The sequence below is a fragment of the Netta rufina genome (assembly GCF_964035555.1).
Source record: "Netta rufina genome assembly, chromosome: 16".
Taxonomy (NCBI): domain Eukaryota; kingdom Metazoa; phylum Chordata; class Aves; order Anseriformes; family Anatidae; genus Netta; species Netta rufina.
Genome location: NC_140140.1, coordinates 7,182,817 through 7,208,288, shown reverse-complemented (window position 1 = coordinate 7,208,288; position 25,472 = coordinate 7,182,817). Strand labels below are relative to the sequence as shown.

The window sequence follows — 25,472 nt, the reverse complement described above, 5'->3', positions numbered from 1 at the left end:
CAGATACTCACAGGAAATCACTGCACATTTCACATGTGTTATTCCCAGGTGCAATTCCCAGGTCTGGGGAGCCTGCCGAGCTTCTCTTGCTTGGTCAAAGCCTTAAAGGCCTTCTGAGACCTGTAGTGAGTACCCCTAGAAGTGGTACCCTTGTGGGATGCACCCGGTCTTATCTGGCTGGACCTTGCTCTTCCTAATTTATGTATTTAATTTTTATTTTTTTTTTGGCCTGAGGTAGGGCTGGACCAGAGAACTGTGAACTCTCTTCTCTTTTTCTTACCAGATTTCAGCTATTTCCAGCTCCGAGCCCATCTGTATCAGGCTCGAGGGATCCTCCCTGCAGGTGACAATGGCCTTTCTGATCCATTTGCAAGAGTGGTGTTTTCAACTTATTGCCAGACCACCAGGGTGAGACCCCTCAAACTCCTGCTTCTGCCTTCTTGGAGAGTTGGGGACAGAAAAAATCATCATACCTCCTTGACATGTTGAAAGCCAGTGCTTTGTCAGTCCTCTGGGAAATTTTGTAACTCCACACGAGGTATTTTTGTGCTCTGGGCAGTGTGGCTACTTTCAGGGAACATCTGACAGAACAGCCAAGCAGAGCATGGTCTCAAGGGTTGATTGCCATTTGCCAGTTGGCCCCAAGTGCTTGTACCATCCCATGCTATTACCATCTCTTCTGCCAGGCACTGGCTCTGTGCAGCTGTGGGGGAGAGGAGATCAGTTCATGTTTTCCCCACTCTCTTTACAAAGTGCATGTGATTTGTTTCCATGGGCTGTGGTAGGCTCAGGCCTCCTGTCTTTGTCTGCAGACAGTGGAGGAGACACTGAGCCCAATGTGGAATGAGTTACTTCTGTTTGACCAGCTCATTATTGATGGGAAAAGAGAAGAGTTGAAAACAGAGACTCCCATCGTTATAGTCAATCTCTTCAACCACAGTAAATTTGTAAGTATGGCCACACAGCCCTCCTGCTGTCCCTTCAATGACAAGGAAGGTAGAAGAGCAATATGTGGGTGCTGCAAGCAGGCACTTAGGAGCCACATCTCTGGTTCCTGGTCTGCTGGTGGCAGTGAGTCCTGGGGGCTGTGACTGAGATTTTCTGCAGTCTTTTGCTATGAGCTGGGACGAAGCTGCTGGCTATGGGCTACAGATGGCTCAGAGATGCTCCAAGCCAGGTTCTGGCGACTCCTTGGTGGATCCAGGATCTCCCCTCTTTGGAAAAGCAGTGTGCCTCTCCCAGCTGTCTGCCCTGCTTCCTTAGTGGGCTCTCGATGAAGAGGGCTTGCAGCCACGGGGAGGTGATGTAGATCTCAGGACTGTTCTTTCCCCTCTGTCATCTCCCCTCCCTCCTCAGTCTTCCCCTTTCCCCCTTCACTAGTACTCCGAAGTCACACTCTTCTCCTGGGGCCTCTTTATTATCACAAGGGGAATGGCATAACTGGACTCTCCCATGCACTGGACTCTCCCATGTAGCTCAGCAGCTTTCCTAGGCCCTGTCTGGGGCTCCCCAGTAAAAGAAAGTCACTGACATACTGGAGCGAGACCAGATGAGGCCACCAAGATGTCTGGAGCTGGAGCATAGAACAGAGCAAGGAGAGGCTGAGAGCCAGGAAAAGAGGAGGCAGAGTGGGCATCTTATTGCTGTCTGCAGCTGGCTAATGGGAGAGGGTAGAAAAGATGGAGCCAGGCTGCTCTTGGAGGTACACAGGGACAGGATGACAGGCAGTGGACACAAGTTGGAACAAGAAAAAATGCCAACTTAATATAAGTTTCACATTGATGGCATTCAAATGTTGAGCCTAGAGCTCAGATAGCTTGTGGGATCTCCATCTTTGGAGACATTCAAACGCTGACTGGAGAAAACTCTGAGGAACCTGATCTAGCTTTGATGACCTCTGGTCCATGGTCCCATGCCACTTGTCCAGTTCTATATGGAAGAAGAGCAGGAGTTAAGAGGAGTTGCTGCTCCAGGCTCTGGATGGAGCAGAGGGTGGAGAAGAGTTCTGATGCTGGCTCAGATGGCTGGAATTAGTGGTGGTCTTTCCTCTGAGGTGGTGATATAATGCAGGGATAATTTCACCCATTCCTTTCCTGCAGGGCTCCCCTGAGTTCCTTGGCCAGGCCTTTGCTGTCCCACACGTGAAGCTGGTTGATGAGCCGTACAGCAAACCTGACCTACAGTTTTTTGATGTCTACAAAGGCACCAAAGCTGCTGGGGAGCTCATTGCCACTTTTGAGCTGATTGAGCTGGATTACAGTGGCTATTTGGAGGTAATGGGCGTTGAGGAAGATGCACATGGTTTCTGGCACTTGGGGGAGAGCTCCAAGGGGTGCAGAGCTGGTTGCATGGGGCTCACCAAAGGATTCCCTGTTGAAATTCAACTGGCTATCAACTGAAAGGAAGCTGCAGGGACAGAGCCTGTGGGCACAGAACAAGAGTGGAGGGAGAGGGGATGTGGTGTAGAGGAGAAATGTCTTTCACTGCTCAGTGTGTCCTGGCTCTGTCTGTTCAGCCATCATTGCCTGAGGATGTGGAGCCCAAGGAGCCCAGCTATTTGGAAGACCCCCGTGATGGACGATTCATTATCCCGGAGGGCATCCGTCCAGTGCTGAAGGAGTTTCGCATAGAGGTGAGCTGCCTTCTGCAGGGCTGGCTCCTACAACAGATGGCGCAGCCAGCCAGCCCATGGACAGGGCAGGGCTTGGGGAGGGAGTTGGGTTTGGGGCTCAGCAGTTTAACAATCAAAGCTGTTGTGTTTGTGCCTGCAGCATGAGTTTGGGTCCATGTGGCCACCTTGGGAGAGCGGTTTCATGCCTCTCTTGGGGTCTGTGCTGATTGTGTTGGCGCCTGCAGGCAGGGCTGCATGGCTGGGCTGCACCTGGCACATCTGGAGCAGACCAGCAGCTTTGTGTGCTTTAGATCCTGTTCTGGGGCCTGCGGGACCTGAAGCGGGTCAACTTGTTTGAGGTGGATCAGCCCCAGGTGATCATTGAATGTGCTGGCAAGAAGGTGGAGTCAGAGGTAATTGTGGCCTACAAAGAGAACCCCAGTTTCACCGAGGTGGTCAAATACATGGATGTGGTGAGTAGTAGGAAGGGGGCTCCTACCATGCTGGGGTGCACCATGGCTGTCCTGCACCCACGTACAGTCTGCTTGCTCAGGGTAAGGGCACAGGAGGGGAGCTGCCCCCAGGGTTTTGCTCTCCCACGGTTTGGCTGCAGATCAAAACCTTTGGGAAGAAGCCCACTGAGAGCAGTCTCAGCTGCTTGTCACATTTTCCTGCGCAATGTGCTCGAGGTGATCCTGCTCGGCAGGGGGGTTGGACTAGATGATGTTCAGAGGTCCCTTCCAACCTTGGCCATTCTGTGATTCTGTCACCATGAGGCTCTGGTCTTAGGGCAGAGCTTTAAGGGTTCTCATCAGACCTCCTCATGTGTGGTGGGTCTGCCACTGGTATTGCCCTCACTCCTGCAAACCCCTTGCATGGCTCTTTTGCAGGAGCTCCCTGAGCAGGTCTACCTGCACCCTCCCCTCAGCATCTTTGTTGTGGAAAAGCGGGCATTTGGGCGCACCGTGCTGGTGGGAACCCATGTTGTGTCCGACGTGATGAAATTCTCTCCAAGAGAACTTGAAGAAGAGGAAACAGAAGATGTGCCCAGAGGTGAGCTGCTCAGTGAGGTTCCTGTGGAGGCAGCAGGCAGATTCTGCCCATGGCAGAGATCTTCCACCCCTCTTCTCTGTAGCCAGATGGCAAAGTCCTCATCCAAGAACCATAAGATGCTGAATAAAAGCATAGCCCAAGGCAGGTTAGCCTTGGAGGCTGTGGTCCTCTAAGACGGGTTTTGGGAAAGTGGTTGCAGACAAGCAATGGCATAAGGCTGATCTCTTTAGGGTTGGCAGAGGGTAGTTTGCAGACTGTTCTCTCCGAGGTTAGCTTATCATATGCCTCCCCACCACATCGACAGGACTCTTCACCTGTGGATATGCCATCTCTTTGGAGCCTTTTTCCCAGCCACTGTTTGTCTTACAGTTGTGGAAATCAGAGGAGGTAGAATGGCTTGTGAATATGTCTTAATCCAGCTGGTCATTTAGCTGGGGCTAGATATTACACAGTAACTTATTCCCATGAGAAGTCTGTGTCTGGAATCAGAGTTTTTTATTCTGTGAAGGACTATTGAATTCACCTATTCCAAACCTATGTGTAACTGGACTGGAGGGCTGTCCCCAGCGAGACCTCTGTCAAGCTTTAGGAAGTGTGAGCTGGTCCACTACAACCAAGGATTTAGGTCAAGGACTACTCATTTGGGAATAGATTAACCCAATAAGCTCTCTGACAGCAACAACCAAAGCTCCTGATCTGGGAGTATGTAAATAAATACGATATGAAGACTAAGAAGCAAAAGATTGATCTGTGGTAGTTTCCAAATAGGGCAAATGTATCACATAAATCTGAATTCTTACTAGTCAGTAATGCATGTAGATGATGGTGGCTAGTCTTAGCAATGTACTTGGTTTTCCAGTAAAATTTTGGCACAATCTGCTATCAAAAGCTTTAAAAGAAATCACATCATGGTGGGTAAGGGAGGGGTTTTTCCTGTGAAATAACAATTGAACAAAGTTGGGAAGCTGTGGGCAGAACTAAATGCATGAGAACATGATGCTCTTTCTCTTCATCTCAGCTAGGAAAGTCTCATCCCAACATCTTCCCTCTAAGATTGGCCCTGCTACTGGTGACCCAGGTCCCAGCATTCACCCCTTGTGTCTGGTAAAGGTGAGTGATGTGTTGACCCAGGGAATTTTGAGGTTTGAAAGTCCAAACTGAAGGTTACAAACAAAAAGTTCTGAAGTTCAGAGTTAAGTTTCAACCACCAGCTTTTGCTCTGGACTCAAACACTGATCTTCCCCTGGCTGTCTCCTGGAAGAGTTTCATGCCTGCTTCTGCTGGTCATTGACACTGCTGCATGTCTGGGCTGTGGCACAGGGAGAAGAGCTGTGTTGCCTTGTGCCATGAATACTGATGCTTTCATAGCAAAGCATGAACCCAGGCTACACGTAGGTTTGCACCTCCTGTGCTCTGCATGAAAGCTGAGCCTTTGCTGGGGCTATCAGGGTACTAGTGCAGGACGTGTAGGTGTCCTGTATTATCTTTGCCTCCCTCTGAGTCCTTGCTCTGTGCTTTTAAGGCTCCTTTAAAGAAGATTCCTATTAATAAGCTTGCAAAGAAAGAGGATGAATATGAAGAGGAGAAACCAGATCTGGAAGAACTGGATTGGTGGTCCAAATACTATGAGTCCCTGAAGGAGCTGTATAACCAGGTAATCTCTTGTCACAGCTGCCAGCCGAGGGGAGAAGTGTCTGCACTGGTTTGTGGAAGATGATTCCATCAGCACAGAGTGCCACAGTAGCCCTGTGGCATGGATCTGCAGGAAGATGTATGCTTTTGAGTGTCAAGCACTCTTAAGATAGTCAGGTATCAAACACTGACCAGGTGGGCTGATTTCTGCAGGCAGGGGATGCTGAAGCATCCCTGAGGCTGGATGATTTTGATAATGTGACTGGGATCATGTTAAGACACTCCTGAAAATGTGACATTGCTGATCTGAGCTGCAGTGCAGGGACTTTCATGCAGTGCAGAGACTTTCACTCTGTCTTCCCAGGGTGGGCTATGGGGGCAGGTCTGCCACAAATTTCCTTGTTTACCTTGCTTCTCCAATATCCCAATCAAAAAAGGCAATAAGATCTGGGGAGAGGAAAAGTTATTTCCTTCAGGTATGCTGATAAAGTACTCATTGAACACCCTCCTGCAAAAATGTTAATGCTAAATGATCTCAGTCTGCATATTGCTGACTCTACTTAGCAGTAAGCTTTGGAAGTGTCCTATGCTTGGATAGAGAAGCCATTGTGGTCAGCAATGTGGGATGACTGTCTGTGTGTGTTTCAGACATGCATTGATGAGGAAGATGCTGAGAATGATGACCTGAATGATGCAGGTGAGTCTTCTGTGGGGAGAGACAGGCTCTACACTGCCCTAGAGGGTGGTGGTCTTGTGGTAATGGGATCTGAGGGGCAACAGTTTTGCAACATTCAGCAAAAGCAACACAAAAGGGAGCAGAGAGACTAGAAATATTGGCACAGGCTAACAAGCCATTTCAAGTTGAAAACATTAAACTTGCCTTGAGAAAGTTTGGAAAATTTTGTTGAATCAAGAGCCTTCCTGAGTGAGCAAAACTCTGCAGAAAAATTGGCTGCAAGTATCATGGGATTGCCATGGTGGGAGCAGGAAGTGAAAGTGGAATGGGCAGAAGGGATGATGGAAAGGAAAAACTGCCTGGAAGCTGGGCTTCACCCTGCTTGTGGATACTCACCTTGGATAAAAAATAAACTCAGAAAAACATTAATAAAAAGCAGAGGATCTGAGGACAGTGTTACAGCTGTAGGCTCAGATTTGCTGAGGCGTAAGCGGTGACTGGCCTAGCAATGACCTGAATTGTTGAGACAGTAAGTATAGAAATTATGTGAATCCTATGGAAGGGTCCAGTCACCTGTGGAAGGTTCCAGGCACCTTCCTCTATTTGCTCTGTCCTTGCCCACTTTCTTCTTGAAGAGCAGCCATTCAGGTAGGCAGGTCTGTGCTGATTTTTGTCCTCTCATGCATACTTGTCTTGCTGGGAGAGCTGAGATGTTGTGAGAACACGTGTTATGGAGAGCAATAACTCTAGTTACCCTGACACAAGTCAAAGACCTGGCTGAAAGTAAAAGCTGTTGCTGGGGTCATTTCATGGATGGGCACTTGCCATGATGGGAGAGATCAGAGCATTTCCCAGTCTCCTATTGACACTTCTAGATGGAGGCAATTTAAATGCAGCCTACATTGACATGGAAGCAGAAGATGAGGCAGTAACTGAAGCTGAACCTGCTCGACCCAAGAGGAAGCTCATTGCCACCCTTCAAGTGAGTATTGGGGTGACAGATCTGGCCTCTTTCAACCCATGCCCTTTTTCCGTGTTGTCCTCACTTTCCTGCAGTGGAGGTTAGAATGGGATAGAGAACCTGATCCAGTAGTGTGCACTGGGCCCCATCTTTGCTGGGCTCTGAAACAGCTAGTGAGATCCTGAAGTTCACTTGGGATGCATGTGCTCATCAGAGGATGGGCCTGGGGTCATAAAGAAAACCTAGCACTGAGTAATACTGGGGTAAGGCAGGACAAGGTGAAATGGTCAAAGCAGGGGAAAGATGGTCTTTCCCTTCTTAAAGGGGACTCTTCTCCCCTTAAGATATCAGGAAAAGTCCTAAGATGACTTTCTACTTCTTACAGATCTATAACTCTGAGCTGGAAAATGAGTTTGGTAATTTTGAAGACTGGCTGTGTATTTTTCCCCTTCATCGTGGCAAAGCAAATGAAGATGAAGATGGAAATGAGGATGAACATTTTGTGGGGAAGTACAAGGTATCGTTTGAATAACGTTTGTGCTGTATATGGAAGGAAATTCTTAGGGTGACCTGTGTCTCAGAGAATTCAGATGCCAGCAAAGCCTCAGCAAGGATGAGTGTGTCCAAATATGTGAGGCCATGGTGAGGCATGACCAGGGTACTATAGGGGCCTGTCAAAGTAACTATGTGCTGTGGTCTTTTGTTAGCTGATAAATACACCTCTGTTAGATTTTTTTTTTTATTATTATTATTTTTTATTTTATTTTTTTTACCTCTTAAGAAAGAGAGAGCATGAAGCATGAAGGAACACTTATCCTGGTTGAGGCCTCTGGGTATGTTTAGTATGTAAATAAGTATTAGTGAGTTTCACTGTTTGCAAAATTAACAAAGCTTGCCTAAAATAAGCATCGTTCTCCCACAGAGGAGCTCTTGAAGACTGAAACATCAACTACAAAGGTTGATTTATGAAGGTCCCTAGGAAACCTTTGGTGTCTTCCTGCCTTTGGTACCTTTGGCAGTCCAGTTATGTGCTTGGAAATGTTCAGATCTTCTGGCATGGGCAGTGGTCTGAGAGCCTAACCTGCAAACAGGGATGGCCTGGGCCATACAAGCATGATGGTGCTTTTGTAAAGGTCTGTCCCCATGGGCACAGGGTGTCTGTTGTCTGCATGGGCAATGGCTCTGATTTCCCAGCTGGCAAGAGGGGCTGGTCTTGGTGGCTCCAATCCCATCTAAGATGTTCTCTTTTGTATCTGATCATTATCATTGGGAGTATCCCTCCATACTCAGGAGACCTGGAAGGCCCAGCTGATCAATACGTGGCTGAGAGGCTGGTGCAATTGCAGGAATTTGGGATTTTTTGATCATGGGGAATTTTACTCAGCACCTGACCTGATGGCTGTTGATGGGTCCCACCTGTCTCAAAGAGGGAAACAGGTACTAGCCCAGGAGCTGGCAGGGCTTATTGAGAGGGCTTTAAAGTAGGTATGAAGGGGAACAGAGATGCAATGAGGCTTGATAGAGGTGAGCCTGGGGGAGGAGTCCCAGGGTCGGGGGTGAGGGCAATGGCATAACTGAAGTGCATCTACAGCAATGCATGCAGCATGGGCAACTAACAGGAGGAGCTGGATGCCATTGTGCAGCAGGGAAACTGTAACTTCATCACCAACACTGACACGTGGTGGAACCACTCCCGTGACTGGAGTGCTGCAATGGATGGCTACAAGCTCTTCATAAGGGACAGGCAACTTAGGAGGGGAGGTGACGTGACAATATTAGAGAACGTGTCGATATTGTTGAGCTCAGGGTTGGGAATGATAAAGCAGAGTCCCTGTGGGCAAGGATCGGGGATTGGCCAACAAGGCATACATCCTGGTGGGGGTCTGTAATAGACCGCCAAACCATGATGAAGAGGCAGAAGAGGCGTTCTGTACGCAGCTGGCAGAAGCCACTCAATTGTCAGCGCTTGTTCTCATGGGGGACTTCAACTTCCCGGACACGTGCTGGAAATACAACACAGCACTGAGGAAGCAGCCTAGAAAGTTCCTGGAGTGCGTGGAGGACAGCTTCCTGACTCAGCTGGTTAGTGAGCCTACCAGAGGGGTGTCCCCCTAGACCTGCTGTTCACAAACAGAGGACTGGTGGGAGATGTGGTGGTAAGGAGTTGTCTTGGGCAGAGGGACCATGACATGGTAGAGTTCTCTATTCTTGGTGAAGTCAGGGGGGGATGTCAGTAAAACTGCTGCCTTGGACCTCCAGAGGGCAGACTTTGAATTGTTCAGAACACTGGTAGGGGGGGTCCCTTGGGAGCTAGTCCTGAAGGGCAGAGGGGTCCAGGAAGGCTGGACCCTCCTCAAGAAGGAAGGCTGAAAGGCTCAGGAGCAGGCTGTCCCCATGTGACACAAAATGAGCCGGCAGGGAAGAAGACTGGAATGGCTGAACAGGGAACTTCTGCTGAGTGTCCAGGAGAAAAAGAGAGTTTATGTCTAGTGGAAGAAGGGGATGGAAACTCGGGGAGAGTACAGGGAAGTTGTCAGCTGTGCAGAGAAAAAAAATCAGGAGGGATCTGGCCAGGTTGGGTTGATGGGCAGAGGCCAGTGGGATGAGGTTTAACACGGCTAAGTGCTGGGTCCTGCACGTTGGCCACAACAACCCCGTGCAGTGCTACAGGCTTGGGGCAGAGTGGCTCAAAAGCTGTGCAGAGGAAAAGGATCTGGGGGTGCTAATTGATGCTCGCCTCAACCTGATCCGGCAATGTGCCCAGGTGGCCAGAAGGCCAGTGATATCCTGGCTTGTATCAGGAATAGCGCAGCCAGCAGGACCAGAGAGGCGATCGTCCGTCTGTACTCTGCTGTGGTGAGGCTGCACCTTGAGCACTTTGTTCAGTTCTGGGCTCCTCAGTACAAGAAGGGCATCGAGGCCCTGGAACATGTCCAGAGAAGGGCTGCGAAAGTAGTGAAGGACCCGGAACACAAGTCCTATGAGGAGCAGCTGAGGGAGCTGGGGTTGTTTAGTCAGGAGAAGAGGAGGCTCAGGGGAGACCTTCTTGCTCTCTACAACTCCCAGCAAGGAAATTGTGGGGAGCTGGGGGTCAGCCTCTTCTTGCAGATGACTAGGGATAGGACTAGAGGGAATGGGCTCAAGTTGCGCCGGGGAGGTTTAGGTTGGAATTTAATAGAAATTTATTCTCAGAAAGAGTAGTCAGGCATTGGAACAGGTTGCCCAGGGAGGTGGTGGTGTCACTGTCCCTGGTGGTGTTTAAGGAAAGGTTGGATGTGGTGCTTAGGGACATGGTTTAGAGGGTAACATTGATAGTAGGGTGATGGTTGGACCAGATAATCTTGGAGGTCTTTTCCAACCTTAACGATTCTATGATTCTATGATTCTATCTGCAGTGTCTTTATTGCAGGGCTCCTTCTATGTCTACCCTACTGTGGAAGCCAGCAAGGAGCCAAGGGTCTCCCAGGGTGTTCCAAGGAACAGGCCCATCAAGGTTCTCATTAGAGTTTATATTGTTAAGGTAAGTCTCTTGTGGCGGTGACGGTAATGCTTGGAGGTCTATCCCTTCCTAAGAACCTCCTGCCATTCTCCACTTGGTAAATTTGAGCAGTGGCACTTGTGAAAGGCTTGATACTGGCTTACAGGCTCTGCTTGGCCAGTTGGAGTCTGTTACAGTGAGGGCTTGTATTTATTCCTTGACCATGGAGAACCTACTGGACTTTGTATCTTCATGAGGTGCTAAGAATCTAGATGGACATTGCCCAGCTCCTGTCATCTGCCTTGAGACAGTGAGCAACCAGGCGGGCTGGCAGCTGGAGACATCTGTTTCTTGTTAAATGGGGATTTGCATGGCAGCAAATGTGTTTCACTTGCTGGGGCAGCTACTGGAGAGACCTGACCAGTGAGCTTGGGTGGTCTCAGGCCCCACACAGTGTCTGCTATGCATGTTGCTCTCTGCAGCTGATGTATGGCTGTACCTCTTGTGTATTCCAGGCTACAAACCTGTCTCCAGCAGACCCCAATGGCAAAGCAGACCCCTACGTGGTGGTGACAGTGGGGCAGGAGCGGAAGGACACCAAGGAGCGATACATCCCAAAGCAGCTCAATCCTGTGTTTGGAGAGTATGCAGGAAGTTTTCCTCTAGTAGTATTAATGGGAATAGTGTAAATATAGGGCTCAGGCTATGGCCCAGTGTTTGCAGTCTTCTGTTCCTCTCTGCTGGAGAATCTTCTGCTATAACACAAAGGTGCCAGACAAGTCTCCTGCCTCCATCTGTCACAGGAGTGTTTGGGTTTAGGAGTGAAGCACTCAAAGGATTTGATTTATCAGACAAAGTAGCAAGCCAAGCAGCAACAGAGCTTTGGAGATGTTTGTCCTTACCTCCAACAAGGAGCTCTATCCAACAGCATACACTCCTGGATAAATAACTCCTGTATTTGAATATGCACACTAAAAACTCCACACACTGAACTTTGCAGAGCCAAATTCTATCAGAGTCTTAGGGTTGGCAAATATAGTTCTTAAATGGGTAGGATGGGTGAAACAGAGCATGTATTTCATATCTCCTTGCTAACTGCACTTTCCCAATCTTCTTCTGTCCAGAGTCGTGGAGCTGACAGTCTCCTTTCCCATGGAATCAGAGCTCACTGTGGCAATATTTGACCATGACTTGGTTGGATCTGATGATCTGATTGGGGAGACCAAGATTGATTTGGAGAATCGATTCTACAGCAAGCACAGGGCCAACTGTGGAGTGGCTTTGCAGTATGACATGTAGGTACTAGTCTGACACATTAGGGCCATGAGAGTTCTTCTTGCTTACTGTTCAGGTGGGTAACAGAGCACCTGCAGTTCTGGAGGATGACCCTTGCATCCACGGTATCCTTTGAGCAGGTGTCATGCAGATGCACTACAAGGAATATGGATAAGTCCATCTCCTTTTATTATTATTATTTTTGTCTCCTACCCATTTCCTGTGGTAGATCTAACTCCTACTGCAGAAGGACACATTTTGCATGTAGTAGAAAAAAAATTCTTTAATGCTTTCATATGAAAGCATTGTTCTGTGAAATAAATTTTCATTTAACAGTGTTGTAATTTTGACCTCTTTCAGAAAGTAAGGCAGTTTCTTTAGAACTAGATGATTCTGTGAGCACCTACGCTCATGATGTCTATTTTTCTTTGTCCTCATGTAATATATATTCTCTGGTGTATTTTCCTGGTGTGTTTGGCCACATTTTCTGTAAACACTTTTCTCCCCTGTTACTTGATAATTAGCTGTTGGAATTGAGCTGTTAATTAGCTGTTGGAATTGAGTTCCCAGAGCAGCTAACACCTCTCTCCCAGTTTGGAACTGCAGCTGGAATCGCTGCCGTTGCTGCTCTGACACCAATGGTTCTGTGAGGTGCAACCCTGGCTTGTTCTGGGAGAGGAAAGCTCCTTAAACTTTTCATTCATTAAGCTTCTTTGTGTCTGTGGTTTCCTCAGTGAAACTCTGAACAGGGAGCTTGTGGCATAGCCTGTGTTGGAAGGGCAGGGGATCTCCTAAACTATGAAAAAAACCTGTCATGTCTAAACTATATGTGTTCTCCCTTCCACACAGAGATGGCTACAACATGTGGCGAGATGCTTTCAAGCCCACACAGATTCTGGATAGCTTATGCAAGAAAACCTCACTACCTGCAGCAGAGTACAGACAGGAGGAGGTCAAAGTGGGCAATAAAATCTTCAAGGTTCCTCCAGAGGCGTTTCCTGAAGGTACAGAGGGCATGGCTACTCCTGTGCTCGGTGGTTGGGCTGGGAACCCAACCCAACAGCCTCTCTTCCCTGAAGTGTCCAGGCTAGTTGGGCTGTTTGCCCCCACTTTGCACCCTGCCCATATTTCTGGGTCACTGTTGGGAGCATCCTCAGCACTCAGTGGCCTGGCTTTGGTGGATGATGGTGTTGCAATGGGGGAGATGTGATCCAGGCCATTAGGTCCCAAAGCAGCTTCTCAGTGAGTGGAACATTTCTTCTGCAAAGTAAACCCTCGCACAGCAGTGCATGGGCATTTGATCCTTGTTCAGCCAGAGAAGGTGTAGCTTATCCTAGTGGCTGACACTGTTATGGAGGTTTATCTCCATCTGCTTGTGACCACCATCACCAAGACATTGGGCGGGGGGGAGAAGGGGAGACTTTTTCAGTCTGCTTTCCTTCTCCTAGATGGCTTCATCCTTCAGGGATGCTCTCTGCTTCTGGTGGTTTTGGGTGCTTTGAGTAACACCCCACTGCTCCTCACTATTTATTTCCTCCTTATGGGCAGCTTCCACATATCCTTTGTTATTTTTTTCATCCTTACTGGAATTATAAGCTGTGAATTGGGGCCACAGGTGACCAAAAACATGGTGACTTACACCCTTTTCCAGCAGTGATGCAGAACCTTCCTGAATGTAGGCCTGTTCCTTCTGAGCATGTTCCCTCTGGTGACAAACACTCATGCAGTGAGACCAGACTGGAGAAAGGGATGGAGCATATGTGGCCTGCTTGTGGATGACTGGATCTTGTGAGGCAATGCTATGTTGCCTGCAGAAAGGATGCTTTCTGTGTCCATCCTTCCCAAAGAGCAGGACACTTTTGTGTGTTCAGACAACTTTAACTTCTGCTTGTTTCAGTGTTCCTCTGCTTTCTGCTGGTCTCTAAGGGTTGGTTGTGTCATGAATGGGAAATAAATCCCACTCAGGAGAGGACAAGGCTACCCTGGGGACCTCTCTCATGATCAGGGCCTGCTTGGGATGGTTTTGGTTTCAGAGTGATATCCAAAGGACAGGTGTTCACTTTAAACCTGGGAGTGAGTGGGTTAGTATGTCCTTGTCTATTGGTTCCTGTTTTCCTCCCCACCAGCAGGCTTTACTTTGGTCTTGAACTGCTATTTGCCTTCACGCTATGCCAAATGAGTCAGTCAGCAGCGCAGATGTTAATTCATGAAGGCCACGGCCATATGTCATTGCTAAGTGACAAGTAGTGCTTCCTGGAACACTTTCAGGGCAAAACTGCTCATCTGAGGGTCTGCTTGCACCACAACAGAAACATGAGGGCTTAAACGGCCCCAGAGGGTCACATCCTGCTCAGCATCCCATGGATCCTTTTCCCAAGGCTATAGTAAATGCTTTTTTGCCCTTTTCATCTTATTTCTCTTAGCTTGCTCATCTTCTGCTTACCATTTTCCTCATCATCGCAGCGTATTGAACTCTTTCCCTTCATTCTTACCCTCCTACTTCTCCAGTTTTTGTTTGTTTGTTTGTTTGTTTCTTCTGGGGAGTTGCTTGTTTGCCCAGTCGATCATCTATGCATACCTGTGCCGGTGACTAATTTCCTGAAGCAGCTCTTTTCAGCCATATTCCTTCATCTTCTGCCTGGCTCTGTCCTGCTGCAGAGGTCTCTGCAAGGAACCAGAGAGGAGTGGCAGATGAGAACTGGTCAGTGGATGATGAACATAAGGCTTTGTACGTCCTGCAGCACTGGGAAGAGATGCCAGGATGTGGGTACAAGCTGGTACCAGAGCATGTAGAGATCCGGTCCCTTTACAACCCAGAGAACCCTGGGCTCGTGCAGGTGAGATGTGTCTCCTTGTCCAACTTAGACTTTTCTCTGGTAAGGACTTTTGGGGTGGCTGGTCCCCAGCTTCTTGGCTGGTCCCCTGTTGTCCCTTTGTCTCTTCATTGTGGCACAAGTCCCATGCTCTGCCCCTTCCTGGGTGGGCAACTGGAGCTGTGTGCATGTCCGGCCCTGCTATGGAAGGAGGACTGCTGCCCTTGTGTGTTTTTTGTTCAGATCCACCCTCGGAGTTCTAGTGGAGCTCCTGGACCTCTCTTCATTGATGTTGTGGTCACAGTGTTGGTGGCCAAGAGTCCTTCCTGACTCCTCAGGCCACACAGCTACTCCAATGAGGATACTGCGTGGGTGGCAAGGGACCTGGTCTGCCATGGTCGGTGGTAGTGTCCTTGCCTTTCCCTGCCTCTTCCTCTGCTTTAGCCCCTGTCATTGCTCCTTTGTTCCCCTGCAAACGCCCCGTTCTGCCCCCTTGTCTTCTTCCTGCTCTCCCAGGCCACCATCACCGTAGAGCAGGGCCTTGGAAGTAACATTGGTGCCTCCTGACCCGGGGACCTGGGCTGGGGTCCCGGCTCCCTTTGCTGTTCAGACAGCAGAAGCTGCTCCCACGCTTTGAGCTGGATGTGAGCATGCCTGCAGGGAGTGTGGGACAACAGTCCAGCAGCTTCAAGAGGAGGTGTTTGCTTCTGCTGGTGCCAGTGGCCATACATTGAGCCCTGTCTGGTGGCTCATCCACCACAGAGCACCTGGAGCTGGAGAGCCAAGATGCTCTGCACAGTGACTGGCCTGTGCTGCAGCCAGGCTGCCCATGGGGTTTCCAGGCTGGAAAGATGTTTGTGTTTGAAATAGACTCAGTTCAGCTGAGATGTTTTTTCTTGGCAGCAGGGTGGAGAGGTAAGGAAGGAATTTTGAGTAGTTCCAATTTTTTTTCCAACCCATTCTAAAATACAGTCACACAAAGCTCTGAAGCACTGGGGCTGGGGAGGAAAGAAACAAGTAGTGGCTTTCTGGTGAAAGCTTTCCTTGCAGGTCCAATCCTTTGCTCCTTGAAGGGTGGTCAGTCTTCTGAAACCTCTCTGCTCTCTTCTCTCATCAGGGCTCCTTGCACATGTGGATTGACATGTTTCCAAATGATGTCCCTGCACCACCACCAGTCAATATCAAGCCTCGACTGCCTATCAGGTAGCACCCCTGGGAGCAGAGCTGGGACCAGTGAGCCCATGTGGAGGGTTACTGTCCCCCGCTGTGCCTGATGGGATGTGCTGCAAAGTCCCGTGCAGACCGATTGTGCTTTCTGGCACACAGCACTCTGCTCTGCTTCAGTTCTGGGTGTAGGATGGTGTCTTGGTGCATTGGCGTGGGGCACAAGTGCTTCAGCTGCACAAGTGCTTGTGAAGGGCAGGGTTAAACTCCTTGAATGGTGGACATAGAGGAGATGGAAATCCAGGTCTGAGCTATTCACATAGTTCTTTTCTGGCTAGTGAATGGAAGTCCTCTGGGTGGTGCCTGGAGAAGTGAAATTGAAGGAGGTCATTTGTTGTTTTCAGTGATCTAATGAGACTATTCAGATGACTGGTCTGGGTTCTTCTCAGAGGTGCATGTGAAAGGACATGAGATAATGGACACAACTTGCAGCAAGGGAAACTCCAACTAGATATAGTTCACAATGAGAGTGAGAAAGCTCTGGGACAGGGACCCAAGGAACTGGAGAAGTGCTGGGATATTCAGCCTTGGAGATATTCATAACTCATAAGGACAAGGCCCTGAGCAATCTGATCTACTGTGGAGTTAGAGAAGGAAGTTGGAGTGGAGACTGTGGAGGTCCCTTTCTGCCTAAGCCTTTCTGTGTCCCTGTGTCTTAGTGGTGCTGGGTGGGCTTGTGCCACACCAGAAATTAGCTTTGCATAAGCTGCTTGTTTTGTCTGTGGGTGTTCGTCTTGCAGGGCTGTAACCCAGCAAAAAAGCAAAGGCTTTGTGCAAGGCAATGAGACTGCTGGGCTGGGCAGGTCCAGAGGAGCCTTGTCAGGGTACCACAGGGCTAGGAGGGTTCAGGTTCTACTGTTCCACTGGTGTAGACTTGATCTGCCCCCCCAGGCACCAAATATGAGAGTAGGTGTCTCACCCACTCTTGTGTCCCTCCCACAGCTATGAATTGCGTGTAATTATCTGGAACACAGACGACGTAATCCTTGATGATGTCAACCCAGTAACTGGAGAGCCTTCTAGCGACATCTACGTGAAAAGGTCTGACGGGAGCCGGCAGGAGGACAGATTCTGGCTGTCCAGCTCTCTGCTCTGCCCCTCACTTCCTCCTCTGAACCTCTGCTCCTCCCTGCCCCTGCACTGAATGGTGTTAGCCCCAAAGATGGTGGTCAGGTGTTGGTGCAATCTGTTTGACCCTTCCTTTCCTGCTACCCCATGGGTATCCCCTCCATCTTTCTACTCTGTCTTTGGGACTGAGTGACAGGGGTAGGAGATAACTGAGTTTCTCCTGCAGCTGGATAAAGGGACTCGACCATGACAAGCAGGAGACGGATGTTCACTTTAACTCCTTGACTGGGGAGGGCAATTTCAACTGGAGGTTCATCTTTCGCTTCAACTATCTCCCAACCGAGAAGGAGATCACCTACAAGAAGAAGGATTCTGTCTTTTCAGTGGAGGAATCAGAGTTTCGTGAACCAGCTGTTCTGGTCCTCCAGGTCTGGGATTATGACAGGATTTCAGCGAATGACTTTCTAGGTATGGTATGGTCTGCGGGGAGTGGGGTGGCTGTCACTCACCTTGCATTTTACTGCTGTATTACAGCATTTTCCTGGGGGTCCAACTCTTCAATAAAAGACACCAGCAGTGCCAGATCAAGCTCTTCAGCTCAGCAGTAACCTGGGCTGGCTTTTGACATGTGAGTGATAGGCAGAGCATGGTGGTGCACAGCTGCCCCATGGAAACACATTGAGCTGGCATGCTTGTCCCAGGGCCTTGCTGGGACTACACCCAACAAGCACCTTGTACTTCCATGTGATGCTTTCAGTGGTGATTTGTTCAGCAGTGCTACTCAAGCACTAAAGAGAGTGTTAGAGAGTAATGCCAGTGCTTCCTGGCAAGCACAGTCTCAGGAATGTTTAGGGAGGAAGGGGTCTGCAGTCTATTGCAAACTGTCTGCTCCAAGTAGGGAGATGCAATGTAGATCAGGTTGCTCAGAGCCTTGTCTGGGGGAGTTTTGACAATCTCCAAGAGTGGAGATGCCAGCATCCCTCTGGGCCCCTCTTCTATGCTGCACCATTTTCATCATTCTCAAATTGTTCTACCTATCTCTAATTAGAGTTTTCCTTGCTGCAGCTTGTGCCTGTTGCCTTATGTGATCTAGTTAGCTGACACCTCTCTTGTGTTGGGGGGTCCAAAAATGAACACAATACTGATACACAGTCTCACCAGAGCTGAGCAGGGGGGAATTCCCATTTCCCTTGGTTGCTCGCCAATACAGACCAGTATGTGATAAGACCTACTTGCTGCAAGGCCTGAGTGCTGAACTGGGGCAGAAGCTCCTTCCAAGGAAGACAGTAGAAGGCCAAACAGGGGAGTGAACTGAGGCTGTTTCAGGTATGGGTCAGAGGTGAAAACCTCAGTAAGTTTTCCAGATTTTATAATTCCTTATTAAAGTCTGCAGGAACAAAGGGAGAAGAGGAGCTTGGTGTGTGAGGAGAGCAGGGTGGAACATGGCATTGTTTTCACAGTAACCCACTGTGCCACATGCAAGCCAAACTGGCCACATCAGACTGAGGAGACAAGACCTGTAGCTTCTGCCTCTTAATCTCCAACTCTTGGACTGGTCCTTTCCTATCCTGAGCTTCATGTTCTCCACCTATAAATGTGCAATACACCATTAGACCATTGCAGCAGCTGGGACATGCTAGTGGTGGTAGGAGCATGGCTGAGACAAGCAAACTGGTACATGAGGTTTACCGCAGGGTTTCACCATGAGCTTTTCTCTTTATGGTGCCTGCAGGCTCCATCGAGCTGAAGCTGCATGACATGGTGCGGGCAGCCAAGAGCTCAGAGCATTGCACCATCAAGATGGCAAAGGAGAATGCTACACCTCGCTTCTCCATCTTCCGAAACAAGCGCATGCGTGGCTGGTGGCCCTTCATCAGACTTGAAGATCAAGAAGACAAGGAAAGGGAGGAGAGGAGAGCCAAGCAGAAAAGGAAGAAAAAGAAGTGGAGCAGCTCTGTCAAACAAGAAGACATTGAGTTCACAGACTCCATTGGGAACAAGTACCTCCTGACGGTAAGGCAGGGCATTAGCAGAGGTGAGCAGAAAGCCAGAGACATGCCTTTTCCATGACATGGCTACCTGTCCTGTGTGCACATAATCTGCAGAGGCAGCAATGGCCTAGTTGCCCAGAACGTCATGTAGGATCTTGGGGACCTGTCCCATCTGCTGCAAGTCCATTTTTTTATCTACCCAGAGGTGCCAGCCTGAGTGGTGTGCTGGTGGTGTCTTTACATCTTCTGAGCTTCCTGTAGAGCAGTTCTCAGCAAGAGGAGCAATGCAAGAGGCACCTGGATCTCCATCAACCAGACAGGACAGCAGAAAGTTAGGCATGTCCTAGGGTCTCTGCCAACCCCAGAGAGGCAGGTGATGAATATCCCTGAGTGGACTTGCTGCTGATGGCCCTGCTAGTGGACCATTGCTTGTCCCCATGGCTGACTTGTTTTCAGTACCAGTGTGAGAGGTTGCAGCCAAATTCAGATAACTGGGGAGTGCATTATAATATAGTGTCTTCCCTGCCAAATGGTTAATTTTCAGCCAGACCGCAGTTTCCTCTAGTTGTAAAGTAAGAGACTCTGCAGCTAATGACTGGAAGGAAAAGTTAATTCCTCTCCAAGTGGCACTGGGAGAAAAATAGCCAGTCTAGGCAAGGCACATGGATAGCAAGCTGCTTCGTGAAGCAGCACATGCAGCTGTGGCTCAGGCATGTTCCCTCTCCAGGGTAAAGTGGAAGCGGAGTTCCAGCTGCTGACCGTGGAGGAGGCTGAGAAAAATCCTGTTGGTTTGGGTCGAAAAGAGCCCGAACCCCTGGAAAAGCCTAAGTGAGTATCTGCATTCATCACCTTTTAGAATGGTTGACTGGTGTCAAGGGTATCTGTGTTTTTGACCGCAGTGTGGCAAGAGGGAGAATCTGCTCATCAGGAAGTTCAGAGCAATTGAAGGACAAGGTGGTGGGATCTGCAGGACTGGGGCTGCCAGCGCTTCCCAGAGCTTGGGTGGGTCCAGCAGGACTTGCGATAGCCACAGCTGGGCCAGGGCTGATCTCAAGAGGGTACTCAGGGCAGCTGTGCTGTAACATCACCTGTATGAAGGGCACCTCTCATTTAACCATTTGAACATACCTGTTAGCCATGGGGGTGCAGAACAGCTCTGCTGGGGCTGTCCTGAGGCTCAGGAGCCAGCTCTGCTGTCAACAGTGCTTTCACAGGGACTGTAGTTATTGTAGCCCCCAGGGTAATCCTTTCTGGAAGCAGCAGGAAGAGCCTGTGATGTTGGCAGGGCACCAGTGCAGAAGAGCTTATGTGCTGCTCTGTGGCTTGAGCCTCTGCTGATCTCTTTATCCATTTATGTTCCAGCCGGCCAAAAACTTCTTTCAACTGGTTTGTGAATCCTATGAAGACCTTTGTGTTCTTCATCTGGAAGCGATACAAGAAGTACATAATTGTGCTGTTCCTGGTTGCTCTTCTGACTGTCTTCCTAGTTTTATTGATCTATACCATGCCTGGATACATCAGTGAGAAGATCATCAATGGATAAATGGTCTCCAGAACAGGACTATTCAAAGACAAGGGTGATTATTGCAAGACTTGATGCTGGACCAGAAAGTTTAAGGAAACCCTGCAGGTGCACAGGCAACCTTCAGGGTGAGAGGCCTGGAGAAGTGGCCTCTCTATGAGGAGTCATGTTTCTTGCTAGATCTCCATGAGATGCTAAGAAACCAAGTAACCAACCTACTAAATAAGGCAAACTCCTTTAAAGACAGTTACAGCTGTGGGAAAAAAAATGTTCTTTGTTGAATTTGGGGGGATGGTGGGAAAAGGATCACAGATGGGGCTGGATCCACAGACAAGTCAGCTTTTGCCATTGAGAGCCATTCTGGAAGGGATGGGGACATACAGAGCCATCTGTGCCCTGGCTGGACAATACCTGGCACTTCTCAGGCCTCCTCCTGCGCGAGAAATTTATAATGCATTGTATGGGGAAAGGCAGGTCTGGTGGAGAGGAGGGCCTGGTTAAGGTGGAAGCTGGAAAACCTTTGAATGGGGATTGCCAGGGTGCTGCTGCTGGAAGAGGGGGGACAATATAGCCAAGGTAACCATGAGCTCTTGTTGTTCCAAGAGCATAGGAACAGAGAGGTCAGCTCTGGACATGGTGGCACTCCCTGGGACACAGGCTGTTTCTGGTGGTCATGCCTCATAAGCTATTTAACAGGGTTCTTTGCATGTGCTGGGCTGGATATCAGGCTTGCTTCAAATTTAATTTTGGATCTTTGTTTCCACCGGGATAGAGAAATAGAATCATATAATGGTTTGGGTTGTGAGGGAATTTAAAGGTCATCCGGTTCCAACCCAATTCCAATAAAAACTCCTTGGATGCTCTCTCTGACATTGCTTGGGTTTCCTAGATGTTCCCCCAGAGTCCCGCTGTTGCAGGCAGCCTTCCTGAGGCACCTTTGTCCTTCCTTCCAGGTAGCACAGCGCTGGGATGTCAGCATAGGGTCATCAGCATGAATCTGCATTATGGTGTTGGGCTGATGTAAATTAGATGAGACTTGTTCTCAGCATGGTCTCCATCGCCCCAGGGTTCCTGTCATCTGCACAGACGTTGCTGACACAAGCTCTGACATAACTGGATCTCAAGTCAAGGTGCTTCACCATGAGGTTTGACAGGATTGATGCCCTCCTAGTGCAGGAGGTGACAGTGGAGAAGGACAGTGGCATCTCCAGTGAAATTAAGTGATAGTGTTTGTTGTTGTTATTGAAAACAGTTGGCTAGTTTGTCTTTTGAATGGAGCAGGAATGGAACAAGTTGTGGGGAGAAAATATACAGCTGTGGAGAGCCAGGCAGTACCCTGGCTCTCCACAGGAGTGGGTGCAGACTCTGGCTGGGACCCTGCAGCTGGGTGTGGGTGAGGGGCAGGCACAGCGCTCCCTGGGGCAGGGGGGTGGTGTTTGCTCCAGGATGGCAAAGGGGAGCCCCCTCTTCCCACCCGTCAGGGATCCCCGGGCTGCAGGGGAGCAAGTGGGCTGTGAAGGACTCAGGGCATGCAGCACCCACCCAGGGGCCTGGGGTGTGACCACTGCTCCTAGTGCAGCATCACCCCGGCTTTCTGGAGGGGCTGTTGCATGGATCATCACCTTCACAAGTGGCACATGGTGCACTCCAAAATGCCCAGTGTATCACATCGATGTTTGTTGTGCCCCAGCTGGCGCGTTGCACCCCAGAAGTGCTCAGTATGCCCCAGCAGGTGTGGTGCACCTCAGCAGTACCTGGTGCACCCCAGGATACCAATGCACACCAGCAAGCCATGTGCACACCCCTAGGCAGCTCCTGGGCTCTTGCAGCTGCATTCAGCTGCACTCTCCACTGCACCACCAGGCTTTGACTTGAAATAAAGCATGTCTGTCTCAGCTTTCCTTCAGTTTAGGCTTGCAGGATTTGCAGCTGTGCCACTCTGTGCATGTATGTGTGCAATGGGCGTGCATGCCTGTCCGGGCTGTGGGTGTGCAAGGCAAGGGGCTCTCCCCTGCTCTTGCTGCTGGCAGCAGCATGACCCCATCCTCTGCCCTGTTCCCCTGCCTGGCCCCAGTGTGGCCTCGGCTCCCACCAGCAGTTCCCTTTCCTGGCACCGCCTCACTGCAGCACCATGGCGGCCCTCATCTCGGTGTGCGACTTCATGCAGCAGGTGCAGGAGGACCTCAGCTCGCCCACCACCTCCACCTTCACCAGCCACATGGGCCACTGCAAGGCCACTGCTAACAGCCTGGAGGAGGTGAGCAGGGGATGGGGACCACAGTGGGGACACCCCCAAGGGGGCCTGGGGGTGGCTGGCCCCATGATGGTCCTGCAGGATCTGTGCTCGTACAGGCATCACCGTGTCATTTGTCACCATGAACAGAGAGCAGTGTGAGTACCTCTGGGTGCCGGTGTGTGTTGCAAAAGGCATAGAGAGAAGGCCTGGCAGAGGCAGGTGAGGGGCTGTGGTGGCTGGGGGACAGGCACAGGCCAGTGGGGACAAATGCAAAAGGGGTTGTGTGAAAAGGCTGTGTCTCATACCCAGCTCACACTGCTCTGTAAAGAGAAGACAGAGCACTTTAGCCAGTATCACCCTAAAAACAAAACAGAATTAAAGGAAGTTGTTGGGGTGGTGGGAGGGTTACCTTGCTTGCCCGAGGCTGAACTGTGCAATACACCAATGTGGGACCTTCGGCAGCCCAATGCATTCAAAAAATCCATGGAGAAAGGGTCAGGGCTGGTGGCTGAGTGCAGTATCCAATGCAAAACTTACATAGGCCAAATGCATTTGCTTCCAGACCCTGATATGCATTGGCAGGTGCTGGGCAGAAGGGGGAAGGGGCTGCTGTGTGGTCTGGAGTCCCCATGCCCCTTGGTGCCTCCTCCTGCTTGGTCTGATAAATGTACTGGGACCAACTAAATAACATCACCACCACATCACCTTTCATTATTTTGTAGTTTCAGCAGATGAAGGGAAGGTGTCCAAGGCTTTACCAGGGTCTGTCAGTGGATTGTGACCCCCTGCACTCTCCTGAAGTCCCTCAGTGCCTGGGGTCAGTTATCTTTGCAGACTTTGAATGGTTCTGCAACTCCATAGATCATTTTGTCAGTGGTAGCTACAGAGGCTTTTCTCTCTGCCCTCTGGAGGCCAGAATTTACTCAGAAGCCTTGGGCATGAGGCAATTTCCTTGTGTTGCTTAAGTTTCAACTATTGCTCCATTATTCATACTCAAAGGAAAGTGAAAACTTCTGTCCATTAAAACAGAGCTGTTATGTCAGGAAGCTGTGGTTAGAGAGAAAGATGCACACTGCTGAAATTGTTGCTGTCTGCAGAGTTCTTGATTCAGGACTCATGACAGAGGGGACAGAAAACACAAGGCCATGGCTCCCACTGCTGGGTGGCAACAAACCCTAGCCAGGCCTGCAGTAAAAGCAGCAGGCTGATGCTGAGCTGGGATATAAGGGGACCACATTTCATCTTTGGCAACACAGCCCTGGAGGGCTGGACCAGGCAGATGGCAAGGAGATCCTCCAAAAAGTGGAAAGCTGAAATAAGGCCTTGAAGTATGCCTGTGGCTGTCTCCTGGAGAGCCAGCGCTCCTCAGGGTCTTGTCAAGACCTAGGTCAGCCTCCATTTGAGGGTTTGGCCTGAAAACTCAGTCTAAACACGTCTGGGCGAGAGGATGCTAAGGGTTGTGGGTGGCAGCTTATTCCCAGGGAATAAGAGTTCAGGAAAAAATACAGGAAGATAACTTTACAGCTTAATGCTCTCTGAGTACCTAAATGTTTATGGTGAAATCCCTCAGATGATGTGGTCTTTACTGTGCTTACCCATACAGAGCCTGACTCACATCCTCTTCTGCTATAAGGTTCAGCCGCATGGCTTGGTTGATGTGGTGCATACCAGAGGTGGTACCCAGCCCCCCCCCCTGCTGTTAAACAGTCCTTTTTCTAAAATATTTTCTGATTCTCTCTCAGTGACTCTTTCACTAACTGGTATTTAAGATACTCATAGACTACTACCACTAGACCATCACCTACCTGCAGGTGGGACAGTCTTGCCTGGGGATGCTGAGGCTTGGGCTGAACTCTGTGGATTACAGAAATGTGTGTATGGATGCAGTCAATGACCATAACTTCTGCATTTCTAGGCCTTGGATGCAGACCGAGCTGTGCTGCAGAAGATGAGAAAAGCAGCCAAGGCAGAGCACAGCTGTGGACAAGGTCAGGGCAGAGCAGAGGCTGGAAGCTGCAATGGGTGGCCAGGGGAGTCCTTGCTACAGGCTGGGTTGTCTGCAGCAGAGAATACCGGTCCCTGGGGTTCATATAACTGGGTAGTGGGTATGCGGGGCAGCAGGAGGCAGTTGGAGCTGGCTCTGGTGCTTGATCAGAGCTGGGCATGGTGGCTTCTCGCAGGGAGTATATCCCGACCTTCCTCCTGCACTCACTGGGGACCATCCATGTTTTCCCAGATCTCATCAACCACCTGGCAGCCCACATTGCTGCCCAGGAGAAGTTCTCAGCCAACTACCAGCTGGAGGGTGAGGAGCAGCTGGCCAATGCCTTCAGCACCTTCGCAACCTTCTCCCAGGAGCTGCTGACCGCTGTCAGGAGCCTGGTAGGCAGCTCTGTCCCCTGTGTGATCATCGAGCAGGGCCCCTGGCTTGCAGGGGTATGTGGGTGGGGAGGGTCCCCAGGAAGAGTCTCTGGTCCATAGCCTTGAGGCCCAAGCTCATCCCTTTCCTAGACCAAGGCAGGAGCCCATGGTGAGCAGCAGTCGCAGAGCTGGTGATACAGCCTGCATGGCCAGGACTTGGTGCTGACCTCAGGCTGATCAGAAGAGGCGAGCTTATGGTGGCCATGTCAGAGCCAGGTGGGCTGCAGCATGTGGAGGATGGGTGTCCCCACCATGCACATGATGCCAACACGGAAAGGGGTGTACTCAGGAATCCTGCCCTTGTGCCTAAGGCAGGCTCTAATGATTTTGGAGGGTACTGTGTGAAGCCTTGCCAAGGAGCCATCCTCTGCACCCATTTTCAGAGGCTCGCTATGAGTTGGGGTACCTCTCAAGCTCTTCAGAAACAGCTACAAGAGTTTTCAGGAGACAGAAAGCTCTGTTGTGGGCACATTTGCCTAAACTTGGCCTTTTCCTTGTGCTGAAATGACAC

At 49.9% G+C, this 25,472-nt stretch overlaps 2 protein-coding genes across 2 annotated transcripts in view; both read left to right on the top strand.

Moving 5' to 3' along the window:
• LOC311215344 (fer-1-like protein 4) overlaps window positions 1–20,325 on the top strand; it is a gene marked incomplete at both ends in the record, with an annotated part of 37,091 nt that extends 16,766 nt beyond the window's left edge. The window contains 22 exons of the mRNA XM_084296448.1: window positions 284–408; window positions 813–947; window positions 2,100–2,273; window positions 2,516–2,632; window positions 2,923–3,084; window positions 3,502–3,664; window positions 4,683–4,774; window positions 5,187–5,318; window positions 5,945–5,993; window positions 6,848–6,954; window positions 7,319–7,450; window positions 10,343–10,453; window positions 10,927–11,054; window positions 11,536–11,706; window positions 12,536–12,690; window positions 14,345–14,523; window positions 15,617–15,702; window positions 16,666–16,764; window positions 17,018–17,259; window positions 18,524–18,804; window positions 19,510–19,610; window positions 20,145–20,325. Of these exons, the coding sequence (XP_084152574.1) occupies window positions 284–408; window positions 813–947; window positions 2,100–2,273; window positions 2,516–2,632; window positions 2,923–3,084; window positions 3,502–3,664; window positions 4,683–4,774; window positions 5,187–5,318; window positions 5,945–5,993; window positions 6,848–6,954; window positions 7,319–7,450; window positions 10,343–10,453; window positions 10,927–11,054; window positions 11,536–11,706; window positions 12,536–12,690; window positions 14,345–14,523; window positions 15,617–15,702; window positions 16,666–16,764; window positions 17,018–17,259; window positions 18,524–18,804; window positions 19,510–19,610; window positions 20,145–20,325 (3,122 nt within the window). The remainder of the gene's footprint in view (window positions 1–283; window positions 409–812; window positions 948–2,099; window positions 2,274–2,515; window positions 2,633–2,922; window positions 3,085–3,501; window positions 3,665–4,682; window positions 4,775–5,186; window positions 5,319–5,944; window positions 5,994–6,847; window positions 6,955–7,318; window positions 7,451–10,342; window positions 10,454–10,926; window positions 11,055–11,535; window positions 11,707–12,535; window positions 12,691–14,344; window positions 14,524–15,616; window positions 15,703–16,665; window positions 16,765–17,017; window positions 17,260–18,523; window positions 18,805–19,509; window positions 19,611–20,144) is intronic.
• A 2,110-nt stretch (window positions 20,326–22,435) lies between these two features.
• Window positions 22,436–25,472, top strand: part of LOC311215396 (arf-GAP with SH3 domain, ANK repeat and PH domain-containing protein 1-like) — a gene marked incomplete at its 5' end in the record, with an annotated part of 19,613 nt that continues 16,576 nt past the window's right edge. Inside the window, 3 exons of the mRNA XM_084296521.1 lie at window positions 22,436–22,561; window positions 24,456–24,528; window positions 24,777–24,976. Of these exons, the coding sequence (XP_084152647.1) occupies window positions 22,436–22,561; window positions 24,456–24,528; window positions 24,777–24,976 (399 nt within the window). The remainder of the gene's footprint in view (window positions 22,562–24,455; window positions 24,529–24,776; window positions 24,977–25,472) is intronic.